The sequence below is a fragment of the Oryx dammah genome, unplaced genomic scaffold (assembly GCF_014754425.2).
Source record: "Oryx dammah isolate SB20612 unplaced genomic scaffold, SCBI_Odam_1.1 HiC_scaffold_21, whole genome shotgun sequence".
Taxonomy (NCBI): Eukaryota; Metazoa; Chordata; class Mammalia; order Artiodactyla; family Bovidae; genus Oryx; species Oryx dammah.
The window spans coordinates 3,825,967-3,852,892 of NW_024070205.1; the positions used below are offsets into that span (position 1 = coordinate 3,825,967).

Below are 26,926 nucleotides of genomic sequence, written 5' to 3' on the forward strand. Positions count from 1 at the left end.
ACCGAGTCAAAGAGACACAGAGCCACGGACGCAGCTTTAGACTCGTGCTGCGTGGCAGCCGTGGGTCCCAGGAAACCGCACCTCCTGGCTGGTGAGTCAGCAGCAACAAAAATCAAAGTGCTCCTTTTCCTTTCCTTTGGAATTTGGAGCTGTTCAAAACAGAATTTCAAAATCATGACACAACTGTCTAATTTCAGTAGCGCTGCTTTTACCGTCTGCACAGAAACAATATACAAAACAGTAATATCCGTGTGTCTGTGTGTGTGTGTAAAACTGGCACGAAGATACGTCTGCATCTAGTAGAAGCTACATACCATAATCTTGGATATTTTATGACCATAAAATACAGATGGTAGATTTGAAAAAACAATCCTCTTGAAATTAAAATACTAAGCTTCCTAAAGCTCTTAAGGGTCTCTTTTGTGAATACAGTACAGAGAATTCAGACAAGTGTAACAGAGGGAACAACATAAAATTCAACTATCAAGGGCCAGCAGACACACGCTCACCTGCCTGCAGGCGATGAGGGACCTGCAGTGTCACAGTGCACCCAGAGAGAGCAAGACAAAGCACAAACCCTCAAGGTGTGGAGAGAGGTTTCCTATCCTAACCCAATGGGAAAGATGAGGTTTTATGTCCATGTGAAGTGACACAGGGCTCAGAAACACCACAAGAGATGTTACCAAGGGTGCACCGTCAAGGCTCCAAGAAAAAGTATGACATTCACAAAATCAGAAAAAGCTTCACAGGGGAGACAGCATTTTAGATGGTCCTTGAACGGTGGGCAGATTTCAAACTCTGGAGAGGGAGAAGAGGGGTCAGGCAAGATGAGTAGTCACACAGGCAGAGAGTTTAGCTCAGGCGTGTCTGACTCTCTGTGACCCCATGGACCGCAGCACGCCAGGCCTCCCTGTCCATCACCAACTCCCGGAGTCCACCCAAACTCATGTCCATTGAGTCGGTGATGCCATCCAGCCATCTCATCCTTTGTTGTCCCCTTCTCCTCCTGCCCTGAATCTTTCCCAGAATCAGGGTCTTTTCAAATGAGTCAGCTCTTCGCATCAGGTAGCCAAAGTATTGGAGTTTCAGCTTCAGCATCAGTCCTTCCCATGAACACCCAGGGCTGATGACTGGTTGGATCTCCTTGCAGTCCAAGGGACTCTCAAGAGTCTTCTCCAACACCACAGTTCAAAAGCATCGATTCTTCACAGAAAAGACGGCAGTATTTCCTGGGCTGTGCCTCACAGACACGGATTCTGAGAGAAGCCAATAGATGTGCTTTCAAAACAGTCCACAGTCAAATAAGTTTGGAAAACACTAACCCTGCCTGGAAATTCACAGTGCACACCTCTCTGAGGAAGCAGCTGTGCAAACCCAAGCCTCCCAAACTCATCTCACTGACTGCAAAGCACATCTGTAAAAGACCAATCGCAAAGTACTGAAACTGAATCTGTGATTTTAAAACTTCCTATGATCAGAAGTCCAGGACCAGGTGACCTCGCAAGCAAATTCTACCAAATATTTGGAGATGAGTTAACACTGAAACTATTCCAAAAATCTGCAGAGAAAGGAACACTTCCAAACTCACTCTATGAGGCCACCTTCACCCTCATACCAACACCAAAGACACCACGAAAGAACACCTATGGATTCATTTCCAAAATGACTATCAAGCAAAACTGGAACAAGGCTAGCAGAGTAAACCTGGGGCATTGTACAAGGCCTCCAACACCCAACTGAGAAACACGGAATTTATGAATGACAGTTGGGCAGGGGTGAACGGGATTTCAGACACGTCATCATACGCTGGGGCTTCAGGGCGAGCATCCACAGGCAATCAGCACAGTAAGTAATTCATTTCAATAGTGTGTGTGCACCTTCTGCTGAAACCTTCCTTTAGCTTCACCCTATGGTACAAAAGAACGAGCTAATATGTAACAGGAGAAACACACTGCTGGTCAGAGAGGACGGGAAAAGCCACAGTGACGATGGCGCTGTGGGCAACGTGGGGCCCCAGGCTGAGGCGGACACAGATTGAACACAGGCGCCACCTCGCCTCCGCTCCTCCCCGAGCCCAACAGGAGCTCCCAAACCTGCAGTTCATTCAAGTCAAAGCTACCGCTGCCTCCATTTTTTGTTTATAAATATATGTCCATAAGAACCAAATACTCTAAAACAGTATTTTCTATTGGAAACAATTCTGATTTAAGCTTGGAAACTCATAATCAGCATGTTCAGCACCTTATCCCTAAAGGAACTGTACAGGTTCTGCTTCCTTCCTCACTGTACCTGTATCTGCTTATGAGCGCGCATGCTCATGCACACATACACACACACACACACAGTCTTAAGGCAGCCTTTATCAGAACAAGTTACCTGTGGCTGGAACTGAGGAACAGGTGACCCTTGCATTCCTTGTGATTGCTCATCCATTGTCTGAGGCAACAGGAACTTCTGAACTCTGCAAAAAATGTTGAGTCAAACTTAAAATAATGCAGTCATTACCACAACACAATCCACACTTGAGATGAGCCCAATGCTTCAAAAATGGCCATTAAGACATTCCCTACTCTCACCTGCCATTTGCTAAATCCAAGCACTGTTTGGCTAACACAAATAGTCATTGTCTCAACTCATTTTCTCAAAAGCAGCATTTCCTGCTTAGAAAATCCTGTTTTGTGTGATGAAATCCTCTCTTCTCCATTACGTTTTACAGATCACAGAGGTTCCCCCAGTCCCTCCCCAACATGAGAAGACAATCACCATGGAAAGCTTCCTGTAGTCATGAGCAATGCTTTAGATTCCCAAATCGTACTTCATCTCACACTCCACACACGTTAGCACTTGTGCTCTTTAGGCACAACTGAACTGCTTCCTGTGATTTCCACGCCTATGTTTAGAAGGCCAGTCCTCCTATGAGGACTTATGCAGACCTTCCTTGCGATTACAAGGCGTCCCTCCATGAATTCAGTAAACACAAGCTGAAGACCATACACCAAGTCCTGCACAAGGCTTAAGAACTGAGCTAGAAACGCAACACAGCAAACACCTGTGTCCACTTCTGACTCTGCACAACACTAAGAATCTTTAGGCTCTTCATAACTGTAATTTTATAACTAAAATCTGTGGGTTAAAAGACTAGGGTCTGTTAGGATCAACAGATAGAGAAACTAAAACACATTTTCACTTCATTATACCCTTTAAAAACCTGTAGAAAGGTTCTAGACATGGGGCATTTGTATTGCAAATATTTTTCCCGTGACTTGTCTTTTAAAAACCTTCCCAATGGCATCTTTTAATTAACTTATTTAACTTTTGAAATTTAACAAGTTCTAATTAACCAATCTTTACCTTTACTACCATTAATGCTTTTGTATACAAAATGCTTAAATATTTAAGAATAATTTCCCTATTGTAAATTCACACACATTATCTTCCAACATAAGCTTTATTGCTCTGCCTTTCATATTCCTATCTGCAATTGGCCTGGAATTAAAGTTTTGTACAATGTAAGGTGAAGTCAATATTCAGCTTGTTTTTCCACATGGCTATCCAACTGACTTCAAATCATTTACTGCAAAGATTATCCTTTATCCTCCCACGTCTCACTACACTATACCAGCCTCAACATATATCAAATGACTGCACATATATATATATACTATACTAATGTCTGGTGTAGTTTTATTATAAAGTCTAGATATATGCCTAATCATATTTCTGATTTTAATATAAAGTTTAGAACCAGCCTATTTGTTTCTACTTAAAAAAAAAAAAACTACTGGGATTTTGATTAGGATTACAAGAACTCTATAGATCAATCTGGAGAGACCTTTCATTTTAATAACACTGGGCCTTCAAACCCATAAACATAGGATATCTTATTAATAGGTTTAATTTCTTTCAAGAATGGTTTTCACTTAACAAACTGGTCTTTCCCATCTTTTTTTTCAGGCTATTCCTAAGTATACCTTGATACTATAAGTGTTTTTATTTCAATTTTCTGATAGTGTACAGAAATACAACTGATTTCTGTATATTGACCCTTTATCTTACAAACCTGCTAAGCTCACTTAATGGTTCAAGTAGATTTTTTTTGTAGATTCTTGTCTTATTGCAATGGCTAGAACCGCAAGTACAATGAACAGAATCAAAGACATCCTTTTCTTGTTCCTATCTGAGGATGAAGGCATTCAGTCATCTACCATTAAGTATAATGTAAGATGGGCATTTTTCATAAATGCCCTAATTTATCAGGATGAGATAGTGCCCTTCTATTTTCACTTTGCTGGAAGATTTTATAAAGAATAGATGTTAGGTTTTTGTCAAATTCTTGTGTGTCTGAACTGATTAAACACTTTTTTAAAATGCTGAATTTTGGTGGCTCATTTATTTTGAATTTTGAACATTTATTTTGGCAACTGTTCAGCCAATATTTCTGGGATGAACCCCTATTTAGTCATGATATATAATCCTATTTATGGATTGTTGGATTCAAGTTTATATAGTGTTGGATTCAAGGAGGAAGGAGAGGGAAGGAGAATTAGAATCCTGGTAATGAATTAGAATACCTTTTAGTGTGAAATCTGAATCACTAAATAATCAAGAAACAATCATTTAAGGCTACACATTAAGGCTACACTGATTATTTAAAATGTGTATAAGCAACAAGGACACTTTTGCAAAAGGTAATATAAATTAAACAGTATCTCCAGCTTAGAAAAAGAAAAACTATTACAGGCCAACTACACATCCAAGATGGTGTCTTACAACTTATTGCTATTATTCTAATGCAGGACAGATTATTGCTCAAAACTATACATTTCAGAACATCAAGAAATTTTCATTTTTTAAAGCAAGGTGACATTAGAATAAAGACTTTTAAAATTTAAAAAATAAATCTATATCATTAAAACCAGTATTTCACATCTAGTGCCCCATACAATTTACATGAGACAATCCATGAAAAAAAAAAAAAGGCCTCCTGGTCCGAAACCTCTGTGAAACACTACTTGCTATATGAAGCTCTCTTAGAGGATCATAGTGAATACTAGCACACTAGAGGATCCAAGCAGGCCTGCAGCTAAGAAAGGAAACAAACAAAAAACTTCACTTACATTTAACTTGTTTAGTCACAAAACGCTTCCTTTGTGCAGCATATTTTAATAGTTCACAGCTTGCCTAACTGTAAGAAGAAGCTACGAGAAATGAGCCAGATTATAACAAAGTGGGTTTCATCATACCTCCTGATGTGTGCAATGCCTAAGCAAATAAAATTATGAAGAAAAGAAGGCAAAATGAAAATAAATAAGACACAAAAAAAGAAACATAAAATTCAAAGAAATCTTAGAAGTGACTACCAGTCTGCATCCCTGGGAAATCAACTCCTACACCATCCCAGAGTTTAGCCCCTGCTTAGTAAAGGAAAGCCTGAGTGAAATTCTCATACTGCACATAAACTTGGTAAAACAATGAACAAGGAGCAAAATAATTTTCTTTGCATAATATCTAACACGGATCCAGGTATCACTCGATTCTAACTGCTTCTGTTGAAAAAGAAAATATCAGTGTTTACATGCTGATCTAATACTATCATATTTTCAAAGGCCATATATGCTTATACATTATCTTCCAGGTAACCCCCTCATAAATAAAGACATTCAATGTATAAATGTGAAACACACATTCGGTCTTCTAGTTGTGAGTCCCATGTTGCAGGGACCTGTGTTTGCTGTCCACAGCTCTGCTCACAGTGCTTAGGCCAATGCTTGACACACAATGAGTGCTGAGCGAATATTTACTGAATAAATGAATGAATGTATTGCTATCCAAACATCAAGTAATAACTGCTACAGTTTAATAAGTCTAAAATCAATGGTGAGTAAAATTATGATCAAATTCAACAAATCTGGCAACCAGTCTTCCATCAAAAAAGGCTGCCCAAAGAAGATGCTTCCTGAACTGGGTTTCAAATAAGGAGGAGGCACTCACACAGGTTAGATGAGGCAAGGAAGACAGGAAGTCTGGGGAAAGGAAAGAACACATCAAAATATCCAAAAGCAGAGCACAACATCATGTAAATAAAATTAAAATTGGCAAGTGGTGAGAGATAGCTGGGGGGACTCAGGCTAACTTTTATGATACCCCCTTTATTCAACTGCTATCAGAAAGCTAATGCCGTGTTTCAAGCAGCTAAGAGAGGGAAGTGCCCTTTCTGAAATACAGTCTTTCCTGCCGTATGACAGAGGAAAGGGGCTCACAACCACAAGACAGACTTGTCAAGAAGCGACGGTAACAATCCAGACAGGAGATGATAAGGGCCCTCACCAAGGTCCTCTGACTTGACCTCAACCAGCGTTCAACACAACTATCTCATTTTCTGGAAATGTTCTGTGCCCCATGGACTCTCATATAATTACTCCTTTTTCTGAGTTCTTTTTCCAGTCTAACATTTATGTCCAAGTGCTGTACGAGGTGAATCTTGTTTTTTTTTAAACCTACATTCTTTCAGTCATCCTTTCCAGTCCCATGACTTGATTGCTATCCATCTATGATTACTCTGAAATTTATCTCATCTGTTCTGAGTTCTGAACCACAAACACCAATATCCAAATGACCGCTTAGTATCTTCACAGTTTTTGAACAGAAGATTCCATCTGCCATTTCTAAAAAAAAAAAAAGTTGCTAAGTTCTTTAATCATCTTTCTCTCCTTATATTATCACCACCTACTCAGCTGATCCAGCCCAAACCTCTCAAATTTCTGCATCTCAAGACCTCTTTATCTGAGAACCCCAAAGACCCCATTTTTTGCTCACGTGGGTCATAAATATCCCTATTTCTCATATTAGAAATCAAAATGGAGAAAAGTTTAAAATACATACTAATTCATTTACAAATAACAGCAATAAATTATTACATGACTATAACATATTTTTATGAAAAATAGCTATCTTTGCAAATATGAGCTAGAAGAGAAGCACTGTTTTGCATTTTGTTAATTTATTCAATGTCTATCTTCAGAAAAGCAGCAGCTTCTACATTCAAGTTGTTGAGATGTGTTGTCTTGGCTGAGGTGTATTTTTAAAAATCTGGTCTCACACAGATATATAGTTGGAAAATAGAGGTGTTTTTTCATACCCACTGTGGATATTCTTCTTTAACACTACATCAAACTTGACAAGTAGCAGATATGTAAAGGTTAACTGCAACATGGACTCTCAAAACTTATCAATGAACTTTTGTACTCTGATGTGAAAGTCTGATGGGCTCTCTTGCCCTCTAAATAGATCCTCTATTGATGCATGATCTTATAACATCCGTGCATGTCACCTGGAAAACTTTAGCTCCTTGAGTTACACAGACCCACTGAATGCTGACCATTTCATTATACAACATTCATAAACACACACAATAGTGTCACCACTCATCTCATCAGAAATCTTAAAGTACCAGGAAGATGTCAAGGTCAGAGTGATGAATATAATTTTTCCAAAATTTCAACCTTCACTTTAGAAGTTCAAATTTCACCATGAGGAACAAATAATATCACTTGTTTTCCCTTAAATGACAGGAAAACATCTACAGAAGTCCCAAGTTTGAGTGTCTGTTTTTGTTTTAAGTGAAAACTGTCCGGTGAAAACATGAGCTGGCTGGTCCAACAACTGCAGAGACGCGCGTCCTCAACACAACTCCATCTGCTGCCATGGGGCTTCATGTCCACCTCCTGGTGCACCACGCAGATTAAAGGACTTGTGCTCAAAGGTCGAAATGTGATCAAAAATAATACTCTCTACCTGCTTCATCAAATACAGGTTAAAAGGAAACTCATCTTTTTTATTATAATTTTATACAGGTAGATAAGACAAGGACTAGTCGTTTGGTACTGCTGCACCAGTTTCAGCTAAGGCGTCCGTGGTTTTACAAACTTGTTTGTTGTTTAGTCGCTAAGTCGTGTCCAACTCTTTGCGACCCCATGGACTACAGCACGCCAGGTTTCCCTGTCCTTCACTATCTACCAGAGTTTCCTCAACTCATGTCCATTGATTCACTGATGCCATCCAACATCCCATCCTCTGTCAGCCCCTTCTCCACCTGCCCTCAACCTTTCCCAGTCTTTTCCAATGAGTCGGCTCTTTGTATCAAATAATGTCTTAGTATTACAAAAATCCTTTGTGCAGACCACAAGAATGAAGCTCAAGGACTGTACCCAATTCCAAACCCCTACAGTCCACCAAAGTGGACAGACCACACTTTCCGAAGCTCTGGTCTAGTCAAAAACCTAGAATTCATCCTGACTGTTCCCTTTCCATCATCTCTTTGCTCCCCACTCCAACACATCAGGAAGTACCATTTGCTCTATTTCTAAAAGAAATCTGAAATTTTTCCATGCTCCTCTAGCACCTCTAATACAACCCTACAAGGTATCTCTGTATCTCTGCCAGGGATTACCTTCATATCCTATGAAGTGGCCTCTCTTTCTCCACTATTCTCTTCGCAGTGATATTTGAAAAACACAAACCAACTCATGATGCTCCCATTGCTCTTGGGTTGACGTCCCAGCTGCTTGCCAAATACTGCAGGGCCCTCCCTGTAAATCATCTCTAGCCACCTCTCCCACGGCAGGTCATCCCAGTCTCTCTCATTAACTCCCTTCCATCAACACAAACCCCTCTTCTGTCCCTGAAACCGCTGGCGTCCTCCCTGGCTTCAGGGCCTCTGTGCTCGCTGTCTCCATGCTAAAAATCCTCTCCAAAGTAGGACAAGACCTCCCCTAGCCCACTTACCTTTCACATCATCACTCTATTCAGGTCTTTTGCTCATTTTTAAAATTTATACTGAGTTGTGTGAGTTCTTTATATATTTTTGCAGATTAACCCCTTATCAGACATGTCATTTGCAACTATTTTCTCCCATTCAGTAGGCTCTTTTCATTTTGATTTCATTCTCTGTGCAAAAGATTTTAAATTTGTTTAGGGTCCATTTATTTATTTTTGCTTTTGTTTCTCCCACTGGAGGAGATAGATCAAAAACTATATTGCTGGGGGGCGGTCCTAAGATGGCGGAGGAATAGGAAGGGAAGACCACTTTCTCCCTCACAAATTCCTCAAAAGATCATTTCAACGCTGAGCAAACTCCACAAAACAACCCCTGAATGCAGGCAGAGGACATCAGGCAACCAGAAAAGCAGATCATTGTCTTCAAAAACAGGTAGGAAAAAATATAAAAGACGAGAAAAGAGACAAAGGAGGTGGGGAGGGAGCTCCGTCCCGGGAAGAGAAGCCCGTCCCAGGAAGGGAATTCTAAGAAGAGAGGTTTCCAATCACCAGGAAACACTCTCCCTGCCGAGTCTGTGGTGAGCCTTGGAAACACAGAGGGCAACATAACAGGAAGGAAAAACAAATAAACAATTAAAACCAACAGATTACAAGCCCAACAGTAACTCCCCCAGCGGAAAAGCCGCGCAGACGCCTGCAGCCGCCGCTAGCAAGTGGGGGCAGGGCAGGGAAGCGCGGGAGGCGCGGGCTGCCGGGCTCAGTAAGAAGCGGGCAGAAACGCCCCACGCGTAACCAGAGCGATCGAACTTGGGCTAGCAAACCAGACTGGGGGATAGCTACCACGCGAAAAGCTGGAACATAAGACCCCGCCAGGACCGCGCACAGAACAAAGGACGGAACGGAAATAGCTGGCTGCAGACCATCCCCCGCCGGGGACAGGCAGCCAGAGCCGTAAGGGCTGGAAAGGGGCAATCGCAGCCCCGGAGAGACTTTACCTACCAAACTGCAGGCAGGCTTCTTTGCTGAGACTTCAGGGGGAGCAGGACAGTCACCATCCGCCTCACAGGGAGCGCCAGCAGTACACCCAGAAAACTGAGCAGTAGAGACAGAGAAGGGGGACAAGTCGCGGCGACCACGCTCGCCAAGCTCCTGAGCTGCTCGGACCTGGGAGGGGCGCAGGGCGCAGTCCCAAACAAGTCTGTGCCGCTGAGGGCTACCTGGGCGCCAAACCTGAGCGGCTTGGACCAGGGAGGTGCGCGCAGCCTGGGGCCGGCCTCGGACGTTTCCCGGCTGAGCACCGTGGAGCCGGAGCGGTTTGTTCGCCGTGGCAGGGGACAGGTCCAGCAGGACTGAGACGCTGTGTGCCCCCGACAGTGCTATTTGTTTGCAGCATCCCCCCCTCCCCACAGCGCGTCTGAACTAGTGAGCCTAAAAAAAAAAAAAAAAAGTGTTCACCACCGCCCCCCTGTGTCAGGACGGAACTCAGACACTGAAGAGACCAGCAAACAGAAGAAGTCAAACAGAGGGAACCGCCTTGGAACTGACCCCACACGGCCCATAACATCAGAGAAGGGCCAGATATATCTTCACTATTTTTACAATCATTCCTTATTAATTTTTTTTCTTTTTCTTTTTTCTTTCTTTTTTTTAATTTATTTTTCTTTTTTTCTAACTTTTTTTAAGTGTTAAGTCTTCTATTTCTCCTCTAATTTTTAATTTCTATAACCTACTATTACTTTAAAAAAACAAAAAGAAAAGAAAAGACTCTACTTTTTTAAGGCAAACACCATATATAGTCTTTGTGTGGTGGTTGTTGGTATTTCTTTTTTAATCTTGTGGTTTTTTTTCTTTTTCTTATTATTTTTTCTTTTTTCTTTCTTCCTTCTGCTGCTTCTCTTTAATATTGTATTTTTGAAAATCCAACCTCTACTCTAGGTTTTTTAATCTTTGCTTTTCAGTTTTTGTTATCAATTTTGTACATTTCAAAACCCAATTTTACCTGACAGCGAGATTACTGGCTTGACCACTCTCTCCTCCTTTTGGACTCTCCTTTTTCTCCACCAGGGGGCCTCTGTCACCCCCCCCCCCCCAATCTCTTCTATATCCAACTCTGTGATTCTCTGTGTGTTCTAGATGGTGGAGAACACCTAAGGAACTGATTACTGGCTGGACTTGTCTCTCTCCTTTTCATTACTCTCTCTTACCCTCCTGGCCACTTCTGTCTACTTCCTCCCTCTCCTCTTCCCTGTATAACTCTGTGAATACCTCTGAGCAGTCCAGACTATGGAGCGCACATAAGGAAGTGACTATTGACTAGCTTGCTCTCTCCTCTTTTGATCTCACCGCATCTCATTCCAGTCACTTCTAACTACCCCCTCCCTCTTCTCTTCTCCATGCAACCCAGTGAACCTCTCTGGGTGTCCCTCAATGTGGAGAAACATTTCATCTTTAACCTAGATGTTTTATCATTGGTGCTGTATAGATGGAGAAGTCTAGAGACCACCGTAAAAATAAAACCGAAAACCAGAAGCAGGAGGCTTAAGTCCAAAGCTTGAGAACATCAGAGAACTCCTGAATTCAGGGAACATTAAGCAATAGGAGCTCATCAAATGCCTCCATACCTACACTGAAACAAAGCTCCACCCAAGGGCCAACAAGTTCCAGAACAAGACATATCACACAAATTCTCCAGCAACACAGGAACACACCCCTGAGCTTCAATATACAGGCAGCTCAAAGTTACTCCAAAACTTTAGACGTCTCATAACCCATTACTGGTCACTCCACTGCACTCCAGAGAGAAGAAACCCATCTCCACCCACCGGACCTCCAACACAAGCCTCCCTAACCAGGAAACCTTGATAAGCCACTGATAAAACCCCACCCACAGTGAGGAAGCTCCACAATAAAGAAAACTACACAAATTCCCAGAATATAAAAAGGCCATCCCAAATGCAGCAATATAACCAAGATGAAGAGACAGAGGAATACTCAGCAGGTAAAGGAACAGGAGAAATGCCCACCAAAACAAACCAAAGAGGAAGAGATAGGGAATCTACCTGAGAAAGAATTCCGAATATTGATAGTGAAAATGATCCAAAATCTTGAAGTCAAAATGGAATCACAGATAAATAGCCTAGAGACAAGGATTGAGAAGATGCAAGAAAGGTTTAACAAGGACCTAGAAGAAATAAAAAAGAGTCAATATACAATGAATAATGCAATAAATGAGATCAGAAACACTCTGGAGGCAACAAATAATAGAATAACAGAGGCAGAAGATAGGATTAGTGAAATAGAAGATAGAATGGTAGAAATAAATGAATCAGAGAGAAAAAAAGAAAAACGAATTAAAAGAAATGAGGACAATCTCAGAGACCTCCAGGACAATATGAAACGCTCCAACATTCAAATTATAGGAGTCCCAGAAGAAGAAGACAAAAAGAAAGACCATGAGAAAATCCTTGAGGAGATAATAGTTGAAAACTTTCCTAAAATGGGGAAGGAAATAATCACCCAAGTCCAAGAAACCCAGAGAGTTCCAAATAGGATAAACCCAAGGCGAAACACCCCAAGACACATATTAATCAAATTAACAAAGATCAAACACAAAGAACAACTATTAAAAGCAGCAAGGGAAAAACAACAAATAACACACAAGGGGATTCCCATAAGGATAACAGCTGATCTCTCAATAGAAACTCTTCAGGCCAGGAGGGAATGGCAAGACATACTTAAAGTGATGAAAGAAAATAACCTACAGCCCAGATTACTATACCCAGCAAGGATCTCATTCAAATACGAAGGAGAAATCAAAAGCTTTACAGACAAGCAAAAGCTGAGAGAATTCAGCACCACCAAACCAACTCTCCAACAAATTCTAAAGGATATTCTCTAGAAAGGAAACACAAAAAGGGAGTATAAACCCGAACCCAAAATAATAAAGTAAATGGCAACGGGATCATACTTATCAATAATTACCTTAAACATAAATGGACTGAATGCCCCAACCAAAAGGCAAAGACTGGCCGAATGGATACAAAAACAAGAACCCTCTATATGCTGCTTACAAGAGACCCACCTCAAAACAAGGGACACATACAGACTGAAAGTGAAGGGTTGGAAAAAGATAGTCCATGCAAATAGAGACCAAAAGAAAGCAGGAGTGGCAATACTCATATCCGATAAAATAGACTTTAAAACAAAGACTGTGAAAAGAGACAAAGAAGGCCACTACATAATGATCAAAGGATCAATCCAAGAAGAAGATATAACAATTATAAATATATATGCACCCAATATAGGAGCGCCACAATATGTAGGACAAATGCTAACAAGTATGAAAGGGGAAATTAACAATAACACAATAATAGTGGGAGTCTTTAATACCCCACTCACACCTATGGACAGATCAACTAAACAGAAAATTAACAAAGAAACGCAAACTTTAAATGATACATTAGACCAGTTAGACCTAATTGATATCTATAGGACATTTCACCCCAAAACAATGAATTTCACCTTTTTCTCAAGTGCTCATGGAACCTTCTCCAGGATAGATCACATCCTGGGCCATAAATATAACCTTGATAAATTCAAAAAAATCGAAATCATTCCAAGCATCTTTTCTGACCATAATGCACTAAGATTAGATCTCAATTACAGGAGGAAAACTATTAAAAATTCCAACATATGGAGGCTGAACAACACGCTTCTGAATAACCAACAAATCACAGAAGAAATCAAAAAAGAAATCAAAATATGCATAGAAACTAATGAAAATGAAAACACAACAACCCAAAACCTGTGGGACACTATAAAAGCAGTGCTAAGAGGAAAGTTCATAGCAATACAGGCATACCTCAAGAAACAAGAAAAAAGTCAAATAAATAACCTAACTCTACACCTAAAGCAACTAGAAAAGGAAGAATTGGAGAACCCCAGAGTTAGCAGAAGGAAAGAAATCTTAAAAATTAGGGCAGAAATAAATGCAAAAGAAACAAAAGAGACCATAGCAAAAATCAACAAAGCCAAAAGCTGGTTCTTTGAAAGGATAAATAAAATTGACAGACCATTAGCCAGACTCATCAAGAAGCAAAGAGAGAAAAATCAAATCAATAAAATTAGAAATGAAAATGGAGAGATCACAACAGACAACACAGAAATACAAAGGATCATAAGAGACTACTATCAGCAATTATATGCCAATAAAATGGACAACCTGGAAGAAATGGACAAATTCTTAGAAAAATACAATTTTCCAAAACTAAACCAGGAAGAAATAGACAATCTTAACAGACCCATCACAAGCACGGAAATTGAAACTGTAATCAGAAATCTTCCAGCAAACAAAAGCCCAGGTCCAGACGGCTTCACAGCTGAATTCTACCAAAAATTTCGAGAAGAGTTAACACCTATCCTACTCAAACTCTTCCAGAAAATTGCAGAGGAAGGGAAACTTCCAAACTCATTCTATGAGGCCACCATCACCCTAATACCAAAACCTGACAAAGATACTACAAAAAAGGAAAACTACAGGCCAATATCACTGATGAACATAGATGCAAAAATCCTCAACAAAATTCTAGCAATCAGAATCCAACAACACATTAAAAAGATCGTACACCATGACCAAGTGGGCTTTATCCCAGGGATGCAAGGATTCTTCAACATCCGCAAATCAATCAATGTAATTCACCACATTAACAAATTGAAAAATAAAAACCATATGATTATCTCAATAGATGCAGAGAAGGCCTTTGACAAAATTCAACATCCATTTATGATAAAAACTCTCCAGAAAGCAGGAATAGAAGGAACATACCTCAATATAATAAAAGCTATATATGACAAACCCACAGCAAACATTATCCTCAATGGTGAAAAATTGAAAGCATTTCCCCTAAAGTCAGGAACAAGACAAGGGTGCCCACTTTCACCACTACTATTCAACATAGTTCTGGAAGTTTTAGCCACAGCTATCAGAGCAGAAAAAGAAATAAAAGGAATCCAAATTGGAAAAGAAGAAGTAAAACTCTCACTGTTTGCAGATGACATGATCTTCTACAAAGAAAACCCTAAAGACTCTACCAGAAAATTAATAGAGCTAATTAATGAATATAGTAAAGTTGCAGGATATAAAATCAACACACAGAAATCCCTTGCATTCCTATACACTAATAATGAGAAAGTAGAAAAAGAAATTAAGGAAACAATTCCATTCACCATTGCAACAAAAAGAATAAAATACTTAGGAATATATCTACCTAAAGAAACTAAAGACCTATATATAGAAAACTATAAAATACTGATGAAAGAAATCAAAGGACACTAATAGATGGAGAAATATATCATGCTCATGGATCGGAAGAATCAATATAGTGAAAATGAGTATACTACCCAAAGCAATTTACAAATTCAATGCAATCCCTATCAAGCTTCCAGTGATATTTTTCACAGAACTAGAACAAATAATTTCAAGATTTGTATGGAAATACAAAAAACCACGAATAGCCAAAGCAATCTTGAGAAAGAAGAATGGAACTGGAGGAATCAACCTGCCTGACTTCAGGCTCTACTACAAAGCCACAGTCATCAAGACAGTATGGTATTGGCACAAAGACAGAAATAGATCAATGGAACAAAATAGAAAGCCCAGAGATAAATCCACACACATATGGACACCTTATCTTTGACAAAGGAGGCAAGAATATACAATGGAGTAAAGACAATCTCTTTAACAAGTGGTGCTGGGAAAACTGGTCAACCACTTGTAAAAGAATGAAACTAGATCACTTTCTAACACCGCACACAAAGATAAACTCAAAATGGATTAAAGATCTAAATGTAAGACCAGAAACTATAAAACTCCTAGAGGAGAACATAGGCAAAACACTCTCCGACATAAACCACAGCAGAATCCTCTATGATCCACCTCCCAGAATTCTGGAAATAAAAGCAAAAATAAACAAATGGGACCTAATTAAAATTAAAAGCTTCTGCACAACAAAGGAAAATATAAGCAAAGTGAAAAGACAGCCTTCCGAATGGGAGAAAATAATAGCAAATGAAGCAACTGACAAACAACTAATCTCAAAAATATACAAGCAACTCCTGCAGCTCAATTCCAGAAAAATAAACGACCCAATCAAATGGGCCAAAGAACTAAATAGACATTTCTCCAAAGAAGACATACGGATGGCTAACAAACACATGAAAAGATGCTCAACATCACTCATTATTAGAGAAATGCAAATCAAAACCACAGTGAGGTACCACTTCACACCAGTCAGAATGTCTGAGATCCAAAAATCTGCAAGCAATAAATGCTGGAGAGGGTGTGGAGAGAAGGGAACCCTCCTACACTGTTGGTGGGAATGCAAACTAGTACAGCCACTATGGAGAACAGTGTGGAGATTCCTTAAAAAATTGCAAATAGAACTACCTTATGACCCAGCAATCCCACTACTGGGCATACACACTGAGGAAACCAGAATTGAAAGAGACACATGTACCCCAATGTTCATCGCAGCATTGTTTATCATAGCCAGGACATGGAAACAACCTAGATGTCCATCAGCAGATGAATGGATAAGAAAGCTGTGGTACATATACACAATGGAGTATTACTCAGCCGTTAAAAAGAATACATTTGAATCAGTTCTGATGAGATGGATGAAACTGGAGCCAATTATACAGAGTGAAGTAAGCCAGAAAGAAAAACACCAATACAGTATACTAACACATATATATGGAATTTAGAAAGATGGCAATGATGACCCTGTATGCAGGACAGCAAAAAAGACACAGATGTGTATAACGGACTTTTGGACTCAGTGGGAGAGGGAGAGGGTGAGATGACTTGGGAGAATGGTATTGAAACATGTGTAATATCATGTAAGAATCGAATTGCCAGTCTATGTCTGATGCAGGATATGGCACGCTTGGGGCTGGTAAGCGGGGATGACCCAGAGAGATGTTGTGGGGAGGTGGGGGTGGGAGGGGGGTTCAGGTTTGGGAATGCATGTACACCCATGGTGGATTCATGTCAATGTATGGCAAAACCAATACAGAATTGTAAAGTAAAATAAAAAATAAATAAATAAATAAATAAATAAATAAATAAAATAAGCAAAAATACAAAAAAAAAAAAAACAAAACTATATTGCTAAGATCAGTGTCAAAGAACACACTGCCTCTGCTTCCTTCTAAGAGTTTTAAGGTTTCAGGCCTTACACTGAGGTCTTTAATCTATTTTATTTTTGTATATTGTATAAGAAAATTTTCTAAGATCATTCATTTACATATAGCTGAACAGTGTTTGCAACACCATATATTAAAAGAGACTGTCCCTCCCTTATTGTACATTCTCGTCTCTGTTGTTATAGATTAACTGACCATATATGCACGGGTTTATTTCTGGGCTTCCTACTCTAGTCCACTGATTTATGTGTATATTTCTGTCCCAGTTCCATAATGTTTTGATTACTGTAACTTTATAATCTGAAATCAGACAGCATGATACTTCCAGCTTTGTGCTTTTTTCTCAAGAATGCTTTGGCTATTTGGGGGTCTTTTGTGTGAAAGTGTTAGTCACTCAGTCATGTCCAACTCTGTGTAACCTCATGGACTGTAGCTTGCCAGGCTTCTCTGTCCATGGGATTCTCCAGGCAAGTATACTGGAGTGGGTTGCCATTCCCTTCTCCAGGGGGATCTTCCAGACCCAAGGATCAAACCTGGGTCTCCTGCATTGGCAGGCAGATTCTTTGCAGTCTGATCAACGAGGGAAGCCAACTTTAGGTAGTGTAGTAATACCAAATCTTGTTTTAACAGCATTAATGTCTGTTTTATTTATCCCGTTTTTTTTGTGGTTCCACACTAATTTTAAAATTATTTGTTCTAATTCTGTGAAAAGTGTCATGGGTATTTTGAATAGAAATTCAATTAGATCTGTATATTGCTTTGGGTAGTATGGACATTCTAACAATATTAATTCTTCCAACTCATGAATATGGTATGTCTTCCCATCTATTTGTATCATCTTCCATTTTTTCATTAATATTTTATACTTTTCAGAGTATAGGTCTCTCACCTGCTTAAATTTATTCTTAAGTATTTTGTTCTTTTTGATGGAGTTGTACATGGATTGTCATGATTTCTCTTTCTAAAGATAGCTTCATTATTAGTGTATAGAAATGCAATAGACTTTTGGATATTAATCTTGTATCCCACAACTTTACTGAATTCATTTATCAGTTCTAATAATTTTGGGGTGGAGAATTTTAGGGTTTTTTTATATACAATATCGTGTAACCTATAAATAGTGGCAGTATTGCTTCTTCCCTTCCAGTCTGGGTGCTTGTATTTCTTTTCCTGGGTCTGATGGCAGTGCCTAGCATTTCCAATATTATGCTAAATAGAAGTGGGTAGAGTGGGCATTATCTTATTCCTGATCTTAGAGGAGAAGCTTTCAGCTTTTCATCACTGAGTATGAAGGAAGCTTCGGGTTGCCATTATGGCTTTTATTATATTGAGGTGTATTTCCTCTAGACCAACTTTGTTGAGCATTTCTATCATAAATAGATGTTTAAATACTACAAGTATTTTCATGTAGATCCACAACCTCAGTACACATTAAAGTAAAACAATCTTCCCATATTCTTGTGTGTAGTCACATATTTTGCAGAAAAGAAAACTACAAAATTAGGAATCTGAATCTCAAGATATAAAAGCTGAGTGACAAACTATTTTTACGTAGTTGTGTCTGCCAGTGAACTGAAATTTCATAATTCACATGACCCTGGTAAGAAAATTATTAAAAATCAAAATACTATATATATAATAATAAATAATACAGCCCTCAGGGACACAGTATGATATGGCCATCTTAATTTAAACACTGAAACACTTCCAGCACCATTCCCTAAGTGAAAACAATACCTTTCCTAGTTCCCATATTTTAATAAATGTGTAAAATACAAAGCCCTGAGACAGTTAAAAGGAAATTAAATCATGCTAACTATATACTTTTTTCTGCATAATACTTGAAATAAATACCTTTAGTTAATATATTCACCTTAGACAAAATCTTCAACAAAATGAGAATCTTTATTATCTGCAGACATCCTCAATGAATTTCACCTTTAAAAATTTTTAATTTTTACAGATACTGACTTAAAAATCATACATTTCAAAACACAAACCTGACTTTTTGTCAACTGTAAAATATGGTACTGAAACATATGTAATAGAATATAAAAAGATGAGACAAATACATATTTGTAAGAAAATCATTTAGTGAATTTTACTTGTGATCATGATGTTGGTCAAAAAACCTAACCAGCCATTAAATTTTAAAAAGGTAATTATAGTTAAAGAATGCTGAGCTAAAGAAAAATATTTCCTTTATTCTGCAACAAAAATTACCTCACAATGAAGACATAAAGGCCAGTCAATCTTGCAATCTTTCAATTTCTAACTTAAAGCTTTAGTAAATCCAAATCATAATAATGGATATGAATTGGTTCTGTTCATTAAAAATCTCTCTCCTTCTGTTTCCACACATATATTTTGACAGTTCCATCATACTACCCAGGTTCTCTGCAACCGATGTAGACCTAGTACAAAATCCTAAATATTAAACTATGTAGCAGCAATCTGAAGAGAGATTTAAGATACACAATGATCAATTATATGTTTCCTTCTCTAACATATACTTTCCATTTTACTAAAGACTTCAGAAGTTATTTCCTGCTACTCATTACAGAACTTTTAAAAAAGTATTCTCAACAAAGGCAGGTTAAAAATTGCAATCCAAGTATAAATAATAAAATAATAGCACTGGGGGAAAAAAAGTAGATCTAATTCTAGTTTTAAATCTAACACTACAGTTTCATTCATAAAGCAGAATGTCCTATCTCTTAACATTGTGTAGTTTATAGGCACAAAGAAATGACATTAGAAATAAATATAAAACATGTTGAATATTACTGATAAATACAAATTTAAACAATGACAAAGTATGCAATTGCTAACCTTTCAAAATGACACATATTTTTAAATTACATGTAATGCTTACATATATGTAATAACCTTTCTAGAAAGCAAAACAGAAATAAACATTAATAATCATTCATATCCTTTTACTCAGTACTCTTAATCCCACAACTCAGTCCTAAAGAAGTAAATCAGTGACTGAATTCTGGATTACATACAAGAATGTATATTAAAAGACATTTATCAAAAAGGAAAACTATGAACAACATAATGGTCCAACAATATGAAAATGTCTCAATAAGTTATAGTAAATACAGAAAATGGAACCCTAGACTGACCAAACGTTTATAAAAATTGCAATGATAGTTAAAGATGTACCCAATACAATGTGAAACGAAAAAGCAAGATTCAGAGACAATTTCCATGTTGCTGTTGCTGCTGCTGCTGCTGCTAAGTCACTTCAATCGTGTCCGACTCTGTGCAACCCCACAGACAGCAGCCCACGAGGCTCCCCCGTCCCCGGGATTCTCCAGGCAAGAACACTGGAGTGGGTTGCCATTTCCTTCTCCAGTGCATGAAAGTGAAGAGTGAAAGTGAAGAGTGAAAGTGAAGTTGCTCAGTCGTGTCCAACTCTTAGCGACCCCATGGACTGCAGCCCACCAGGCTCCTCCATCCACGGGATTTTCCAGGCAAGAGTGCTGGAGTGGGGTGCCATTGGCTTCTCTGAATTTCCAAGTTAGATGTACTCAAAGTATACTGTTTTTATCACTAACAATTAGATAATCATGCACTTGTTTAAGCTAACTATCTTACCAAAATATCAGCCAGATAAGGGTAGGAAATTGTCTATTCTATACATCACCACACCCTCTCGATACCTGGCACGGAATTAAACATACAGTAAATATATAGTCATCTATAATTCTAATATTAATTCATAATATATTAAATCAAAAATAGCAAGTTACAGAAGTATCTTAACAGTTGTTGTTCTCTTTTTTAAAGCACATTTGAATTACATGTATGGGTATAAAAACTAATACAGGCAAACTCCACTTCCATAATGGCAAAAGGACAATTCAGACAATCCTCTACCCCCAGGAAGAGTTAGTTATACAAATGCTTTTTAATCTACTTTAAAGCATCACAGTTTGGAAACAGGGAAGAAGTAAAGGACCAGTACCTGAGGGTGGAGGAAAACCCAGAGATGGGGGTCTACTATCTGGGCACTCCCCACTGAGCACTGGGGCTGCAGAGCACTCCCCACCCCTGTGGATGAGAGCAACAGTGCAGTCCACAGCTCCCCACCGGGCCTTGGCGACACCCCGCCAGTGGGCTGGGACGACCTTCAGGGCATTACATCCCCCGAAACCGGACTGAGGTCATCTCTGAGAGAATGGGCTTGCCGGGTGGCTCAGGGGTAAAGAATCCGCCTGTAATTCAGGAGACTGGGGTTCGATCGCAGGGTCGGGAAGATCCCCTGGAGGAGGGCATGGCCACCCACTCCAGTACTCTTGCCTGGAGAATCCCATGGACAGAGGAGCCTGGTGGGCCACAGTCCATGGGGTCGCAGAGCCAGACACGACTGAGCAACTAAGCACCCAGGCACACACACAGAGCTAAACCCCCAGGCACCTGGCAGAAACACCTGGAAACATACCCTGGAGAAAGAGATTATCTCAGGCTTCAAATCACTTCTACCATCAATCCTAAACATATAATTTCAGACAGGTAACAAAAAATAATCAGGCACTCTAGCAAACAATACCACACAAACAAAAACCAGCACGGAACGAACAGAATGAAAGCTCTCTCAGAGAGAAGGCAGAAGACGCAGGAAGCAATCATAAATGCGCCGGTAGACATTTGGCAGACATTTAAGTAAGTATTACCGGCATGAGCCAACAGATAAAAGTGGCAGTAGGGCTGAACACGTGATAACCGCCACATGAACAGAAGGCTACGTGGAGATAAAGCACTTTGAGGTTCCTCTTAGAATGTCTGGGAAAGAGAAAGGTACAAATTAACACTATCTTTACCTTGCTAGTCTATATATCTTGTCTAAAACTTATTTTAGCACTTTTTTTTATTATAGTATAATTTATATACAGGAAAATTTCCATTTTCCTGTAAGATTTTCATACATTTTGACAAATTTAGCCTTGTAACTGCCACCAGAAACAAAATGAGAAGGTCTGTTGGCCCATACAATTCTCTGCGTCCCTTCACAGTCAAACGCGCCCCCAATTCCTAGCAACCGCTCATCTGTATTCTGTCCCTTCCTTTTCCCTCTACCAGGAGAGCGTGTGGATGAAGCCACCCGGAACACAGTCCTCTGAGCTGGGCCTCCTTTGCTCAGCCCAGTGTCCCTGAGACGCATCTGTGCTGCTGCACACAGTGTGCTCATTCTTACTGTTTGCTTATCCATTCTCTAAGTAAAGGAACTTTGTCTTGTTTTCCAGTTCTGGGATGTTACAGATAAAGCCATTGTAAACATCTGCGTACTGGTTCACACTAAGTTTTCACTTCACACAGGTAAACATCTAGCAAAGAGATTACCTGGGTAACGTTAAGATTTTAATAAAGCTGCTTGCAAAACAGAAGGTCTTTATTTGGTATGCCGAGAAGTAAGAAAACGAACAGTACCTGCTCTCAGTCTGCGTTCCGTACAACTCCCTGTGGTCTCAATGAGTGGCTCCTTCCTCATTCATTCTGCTTACTCTAGGGAGATCATTGTAAAAGACGGTATCATATTTGCCTGCAGGATTTGTGTTTCTGTCAAGTCATCATGTGGGAAACAAGGAAATAAGAGATAGAATTTCTAATAAAAATTATGGCAAACTGAGAAATGTGTTGAACCTTTCGCTTTTCTGGAAAGGCAGATGTTACTGTCCCATGATTATTCAATGACTCAGAACTGGCCTAAAATGAAATAGATAATAAGTGCTGTATTTTCACACTGAACAACTGAGCCCAATATGAGGACAGTTTGTTTATGAATTCCTATTCCTACTTCTATAAAATGCATATGCTTGCTGACTAGTCAATAGGAGTGAAATATGGAAAAAAGTAGAACACAGCCAGCCAGAGATATGTTTAAGTAGTTAAATATAAACTTTCTGGATATGGAGTAATTTACGGTGAACTTTTTTTCAAGAAAGTGAAAAGAAGAAAAGTTCAGTACACTCGGTAAACATGTCCTTCTCTGAACTAAATCTTTTTAGAGCCACCGCTACACTTCAAACGTGCTCCCTAAAACATCTGAAAAGAAGGGCTTCGACACGAGAAGGCAGAGAAGTGTCCACTGAAAAATCATTTTAACGTTGTTTTTTGTTAAAGAATCACTGAAAAGTAACAAAACAAAGGTTGAGATAATCAGGGCCAACGTTTTCATTATGGTTCTTGTGACACCTGCTGGTTTGATCTTATCTTCGTCCCTAATATACATCCATGTGTGAGACAGAAGCATTTTCTATACAAACTCTGTAGCACATGAAACAGAATCCTGAGATTAATCAAGGGACCAATGAACCAAAAACGTAATGAGCACACATCAGCCAACTAATCACTTCTCACAGCCACTGAGTTACTGAAATCAGTGTTGCTGGGTTTACTAGAAGTCACTTCCCAATGAATTTAATGAAAACAAGCTGTCTGTGACCTAATACTTTGATTCTACCTTATTATTTAATTCTGATACTAAAGTTACATTTTTAACCTTCAACTGCAAAAGACAGTAGAGCATGCTATTAGAATTCAAAAATGCCAAAAAGTAAACGTCTTCAAATATATTATCTAGGATAATTTTCTGGTTTGTTTTCAGCGAGTCCAAAATTGTGTCTTTGTAAAATAAGATAACACACATCCCTAACCAAGTCAGTCCTCAAATTTTTACCCACTTCCCTTCCTCCTCCTCTCTCCGAAATCCATTATAAAGTATGATGTCAGAGGTTTATGATCACAGCTACCACTGCACCGCAGTCTTTACTGCCGATCACATCAGAGATCATGCAAAACACCTGAGTGCATGAAAAACTCCAGATGAAAGAAACTCTTCAGGATTATAAACCTGTAATAGAACTGCAAGGAAAAAGATTTTCTAACACTGGATTTCATAATGTTAAAAAACGCTTCATTCCAGTTGACTCACCCTCTGAATAAATATATCAAACCTGAAAAAAAATGAAGTTTCTTCTTCCTAGGATCTTTGCTGTTTTATACTGCTAACATTAAAAAAAAAAAAATGTAACATCTTTAAAGAAAAAGAAATACTCCAGTAAGTCATCTTTTTACTTGCTACTTTTTCCCAAGTTCAGCAAATCTAATAAGCAACAGGCTCCACACACCACCATTCAGTAGAGGCTGGATTAATTCAAACCCAAGACGGTGCTCAAGGACACATAAGACGAAGTCAGAAAAGGTGCAGCGTAGGTTGTGAGTAAACACATTCCTTCACTTCTTAATTATGCACTGATGCAGCAAAGAGTTGCTTAAACCTAAATGAGACTTACTTTCTAACAGACCATTCTGAACAAAAGCAGTCCTGAATGCAGCCTGGGAATCAGCAGTTCTCAGCCACGGCTGGCTACCAGGTCTCCTGCTGCTGCTGTTTAGCAGTCTGGCCCACCGCCCTGACTCCTGGCCCCTGATTCCAGCCGATCAGTCTGGAGTGGGACCTGCATCTCTCTGCTGAACAATATACATAAAAGGTACACAGAGGAGGATGGTGCACGACTTGGTTTGTGAACTACATGGTGTTAGAACTTAACAGGCTATGTCCCACTTTGCCCTGGTGTCCGGGGCATCACTGCAGCTGGGGTGACCAGCTCTCTGGCCACCAAACCTGCCCCGCAGGCCGTGCCCACCAACCGGGCTGCGTCAGACATGGCAGACAGGCAGCTCACGCTCCTCTGTATGAATCTTAATTGGACCCAAACAGAAAGAAAAGGGGGGTGGGGGTGGTGTGGTTATTCCAGGACACTGACCAGTGATCTGGGGAGGGGAGGTAGGTGGGGGTGGCGGATGGGGCAGGGTGGAGCGACCCCAGTAGGAGCTCCAGACTTTCTCAGGTGGATTTCTGTTGTTAACATGTTATTATTGTATGTTTGCCTTTTTTAAGTAAAATTAGAAGGAACATAAACACCTCTCAGCACACACATAAGTCTCTTCTGAATGTCTCCCCCTTCCCTGTTTAAAACAGACCTAAATGGATCATCCATTGGTTTCAAAACCATGTATTAGGATCTAATTCCCTAAATTACAATGTTTGGAAGAGTCATGTCAGACCATACTTACAAATGAAAATCTGAGTTTGATTTTTAAAATAACAAGTAAGTATGTCTAAGCTGTTGAGCCTAAGAGCCATCATGCATCTTCCTTTCTGCGGGTTCAGTGCAGCGACCGGTCGGCTAAGACATGCGGTCATCTCTGAGCCCTGGATGGGTCGCCAGGGTGCACCCACCGCTGCGTTCCTGGAGAGGACCTCTGAGAAAGCAAGCCTCGGGGAAGGAAATCAGGAGAGAGGGAAGAGCAAGGAAGAGGGAGGCGCGGGAAGAAGGGAGGCCAGCGAGGCAGCGAGGCCGGGTCTAGGCTGCACCAATGCTGCTTTTCTGGAGCTCATCACTGACAGCCTGCTCCGGACACGGGGGCGGGGCGCGGGCAGCCCTCCCATCTTTCAGCTGCAGGCCTGTCCTGATGGGGAAGTGTTCCGGGAACAGGGCCGCAGTCCTCAGCGGCCCTCACTGCAGTCCCCACCCCCCGGACAGGGCTCTCGGGCTCAGAAGGGCAGCAAGAGTGGCCGAGCGAACAGGAACCCCATTCTCGGTGGAGACGGAAGCACAGCACACACTCCTGCTACCCTCGAGCAGCGAAGTCCCCGAGTGCTGGGGTGTCCTGTGCGGCTTCTCCAATCTCCTCCAGCGCGGGAGGAGCTGGACTTGGGTCACGTTGGGGAGACCTTCGCTCCCAGTCAACTGTTTCTGTTAGAAGATGCCAAGTTTTTACTCTCTTTTGTATCACGCAACACATGTGCCCAAAATAAACCATGAGAGCAACTGACGCCCCAGGATGATGGCTCCAGAAACCAGGCTCATGAGGCGTGGCCCCGGACGAACATGAACCGCAATAAGCTGACCCGCAAGTGCTCCAGCGTGGATGCGGGCGCGCACCGCGCCGTCTATTTCAATTCAGCTCAGTTCAGTCGCTCAGTCGTGTCCAGCTCTTTGCGACCCCATGAATCGTGGCACATCAGGCCCCCCTGTCCATCACCAACTCCCAGAATTCATTCAAACTCACATCCATCAAGTCGGTGATGCCATCCAGCCATCTCATCCTCTGTCGTCCCCTTCTCCTTCTGCCCCCAATCCCTCCCAGCATCAGAGTCTTTTCCAATGAGTCACCTCTTCGCATGAGGTGGCCAAAGTACTGGAGTTTCAGCTTTAGCATCATTCCTTCCAAGAAACACCCAGGGCTGATCTCCTTCAGAATGGACTGGTTGGATCTCCTTGCAGTCCAAAGGACTCTCAGGAGTCTTCTCCAACACCACAGTTCAAAAGCATCAAGTGCTTTCAGAATAAAATAATATGAAGATTGCATGCATTCACACATTGCATTTATAATCATTTTTCTCCCCGCCATTGATTTCCAAAGTCCATTTAGGCTCTCAGAGATGGTAATCCTTGTGTGAAACTGAAGAGGAGAGTGAAAAAGTTGGCTTAAAGCTCAACATTCAGAAAACTAAGATCACGGCATCTGGTCCCATCACTTCATGGGAAATAGATGGGGAAACAGTGCAAACAGTGTGAGACTTTTATTTTTCGGGGCTTCAAAATCACTGCAGATGGTGACTGCAGCCATGAAATTAAAAGACACTCCTTGGAAGAAAAGTTATGACCAACCTAGACAGCATATTGAAAAGCAGAGACATTACTTTGCCGACTAAGGTCCGTCTAGTCAAAGCTATGGTTTTTCCAGTGGTCATATATGGATGGGAGAGTTGGACTGTGAAGAAGGCTGAGCGCCAAAGAATTGATGCTTTGAGCTAGACTCAAAACCAGAAGCAGCCGCAAGATTTTTTCACAACAAATTTTTGTTTCTGTTTTTTTTCCCTCACCTTCTTCCCTCCTGACGAGAGAGTGACATTAGCTAGGAGGGAGAC

At 40.3% G+C, this 26,926-nt stretch overlaps 1 protein-coding gene across 2 annotated transcripts in view; it reads right to left on the reverse strand.

Annotated features, from left to right (window-relative positions):
- Positions 1 to 26,926, reverse strand: part of NEK7 (NIMA related kinase 7) — a 144,200-nt gene that overhangs the window by 81,480 nt on the left and 35,794 nt on the right. For both annotated transcript variants that reach the window (XM_040263175.1, XM_040263176.1), the window contains exon 2: positions 2,377 to 2,461. In XM_040263175.1, coding sequence (XP_040119109.1) covers positions 2,377 to 2,433 — 57 coding nt within the window. In that variant the 5' untranslated portion in view covers positions 2,434 to 2,461. The remainder of the gene's footprint in view (positions 1 to 2,376; positions 2,462 to 26,926) is intronic.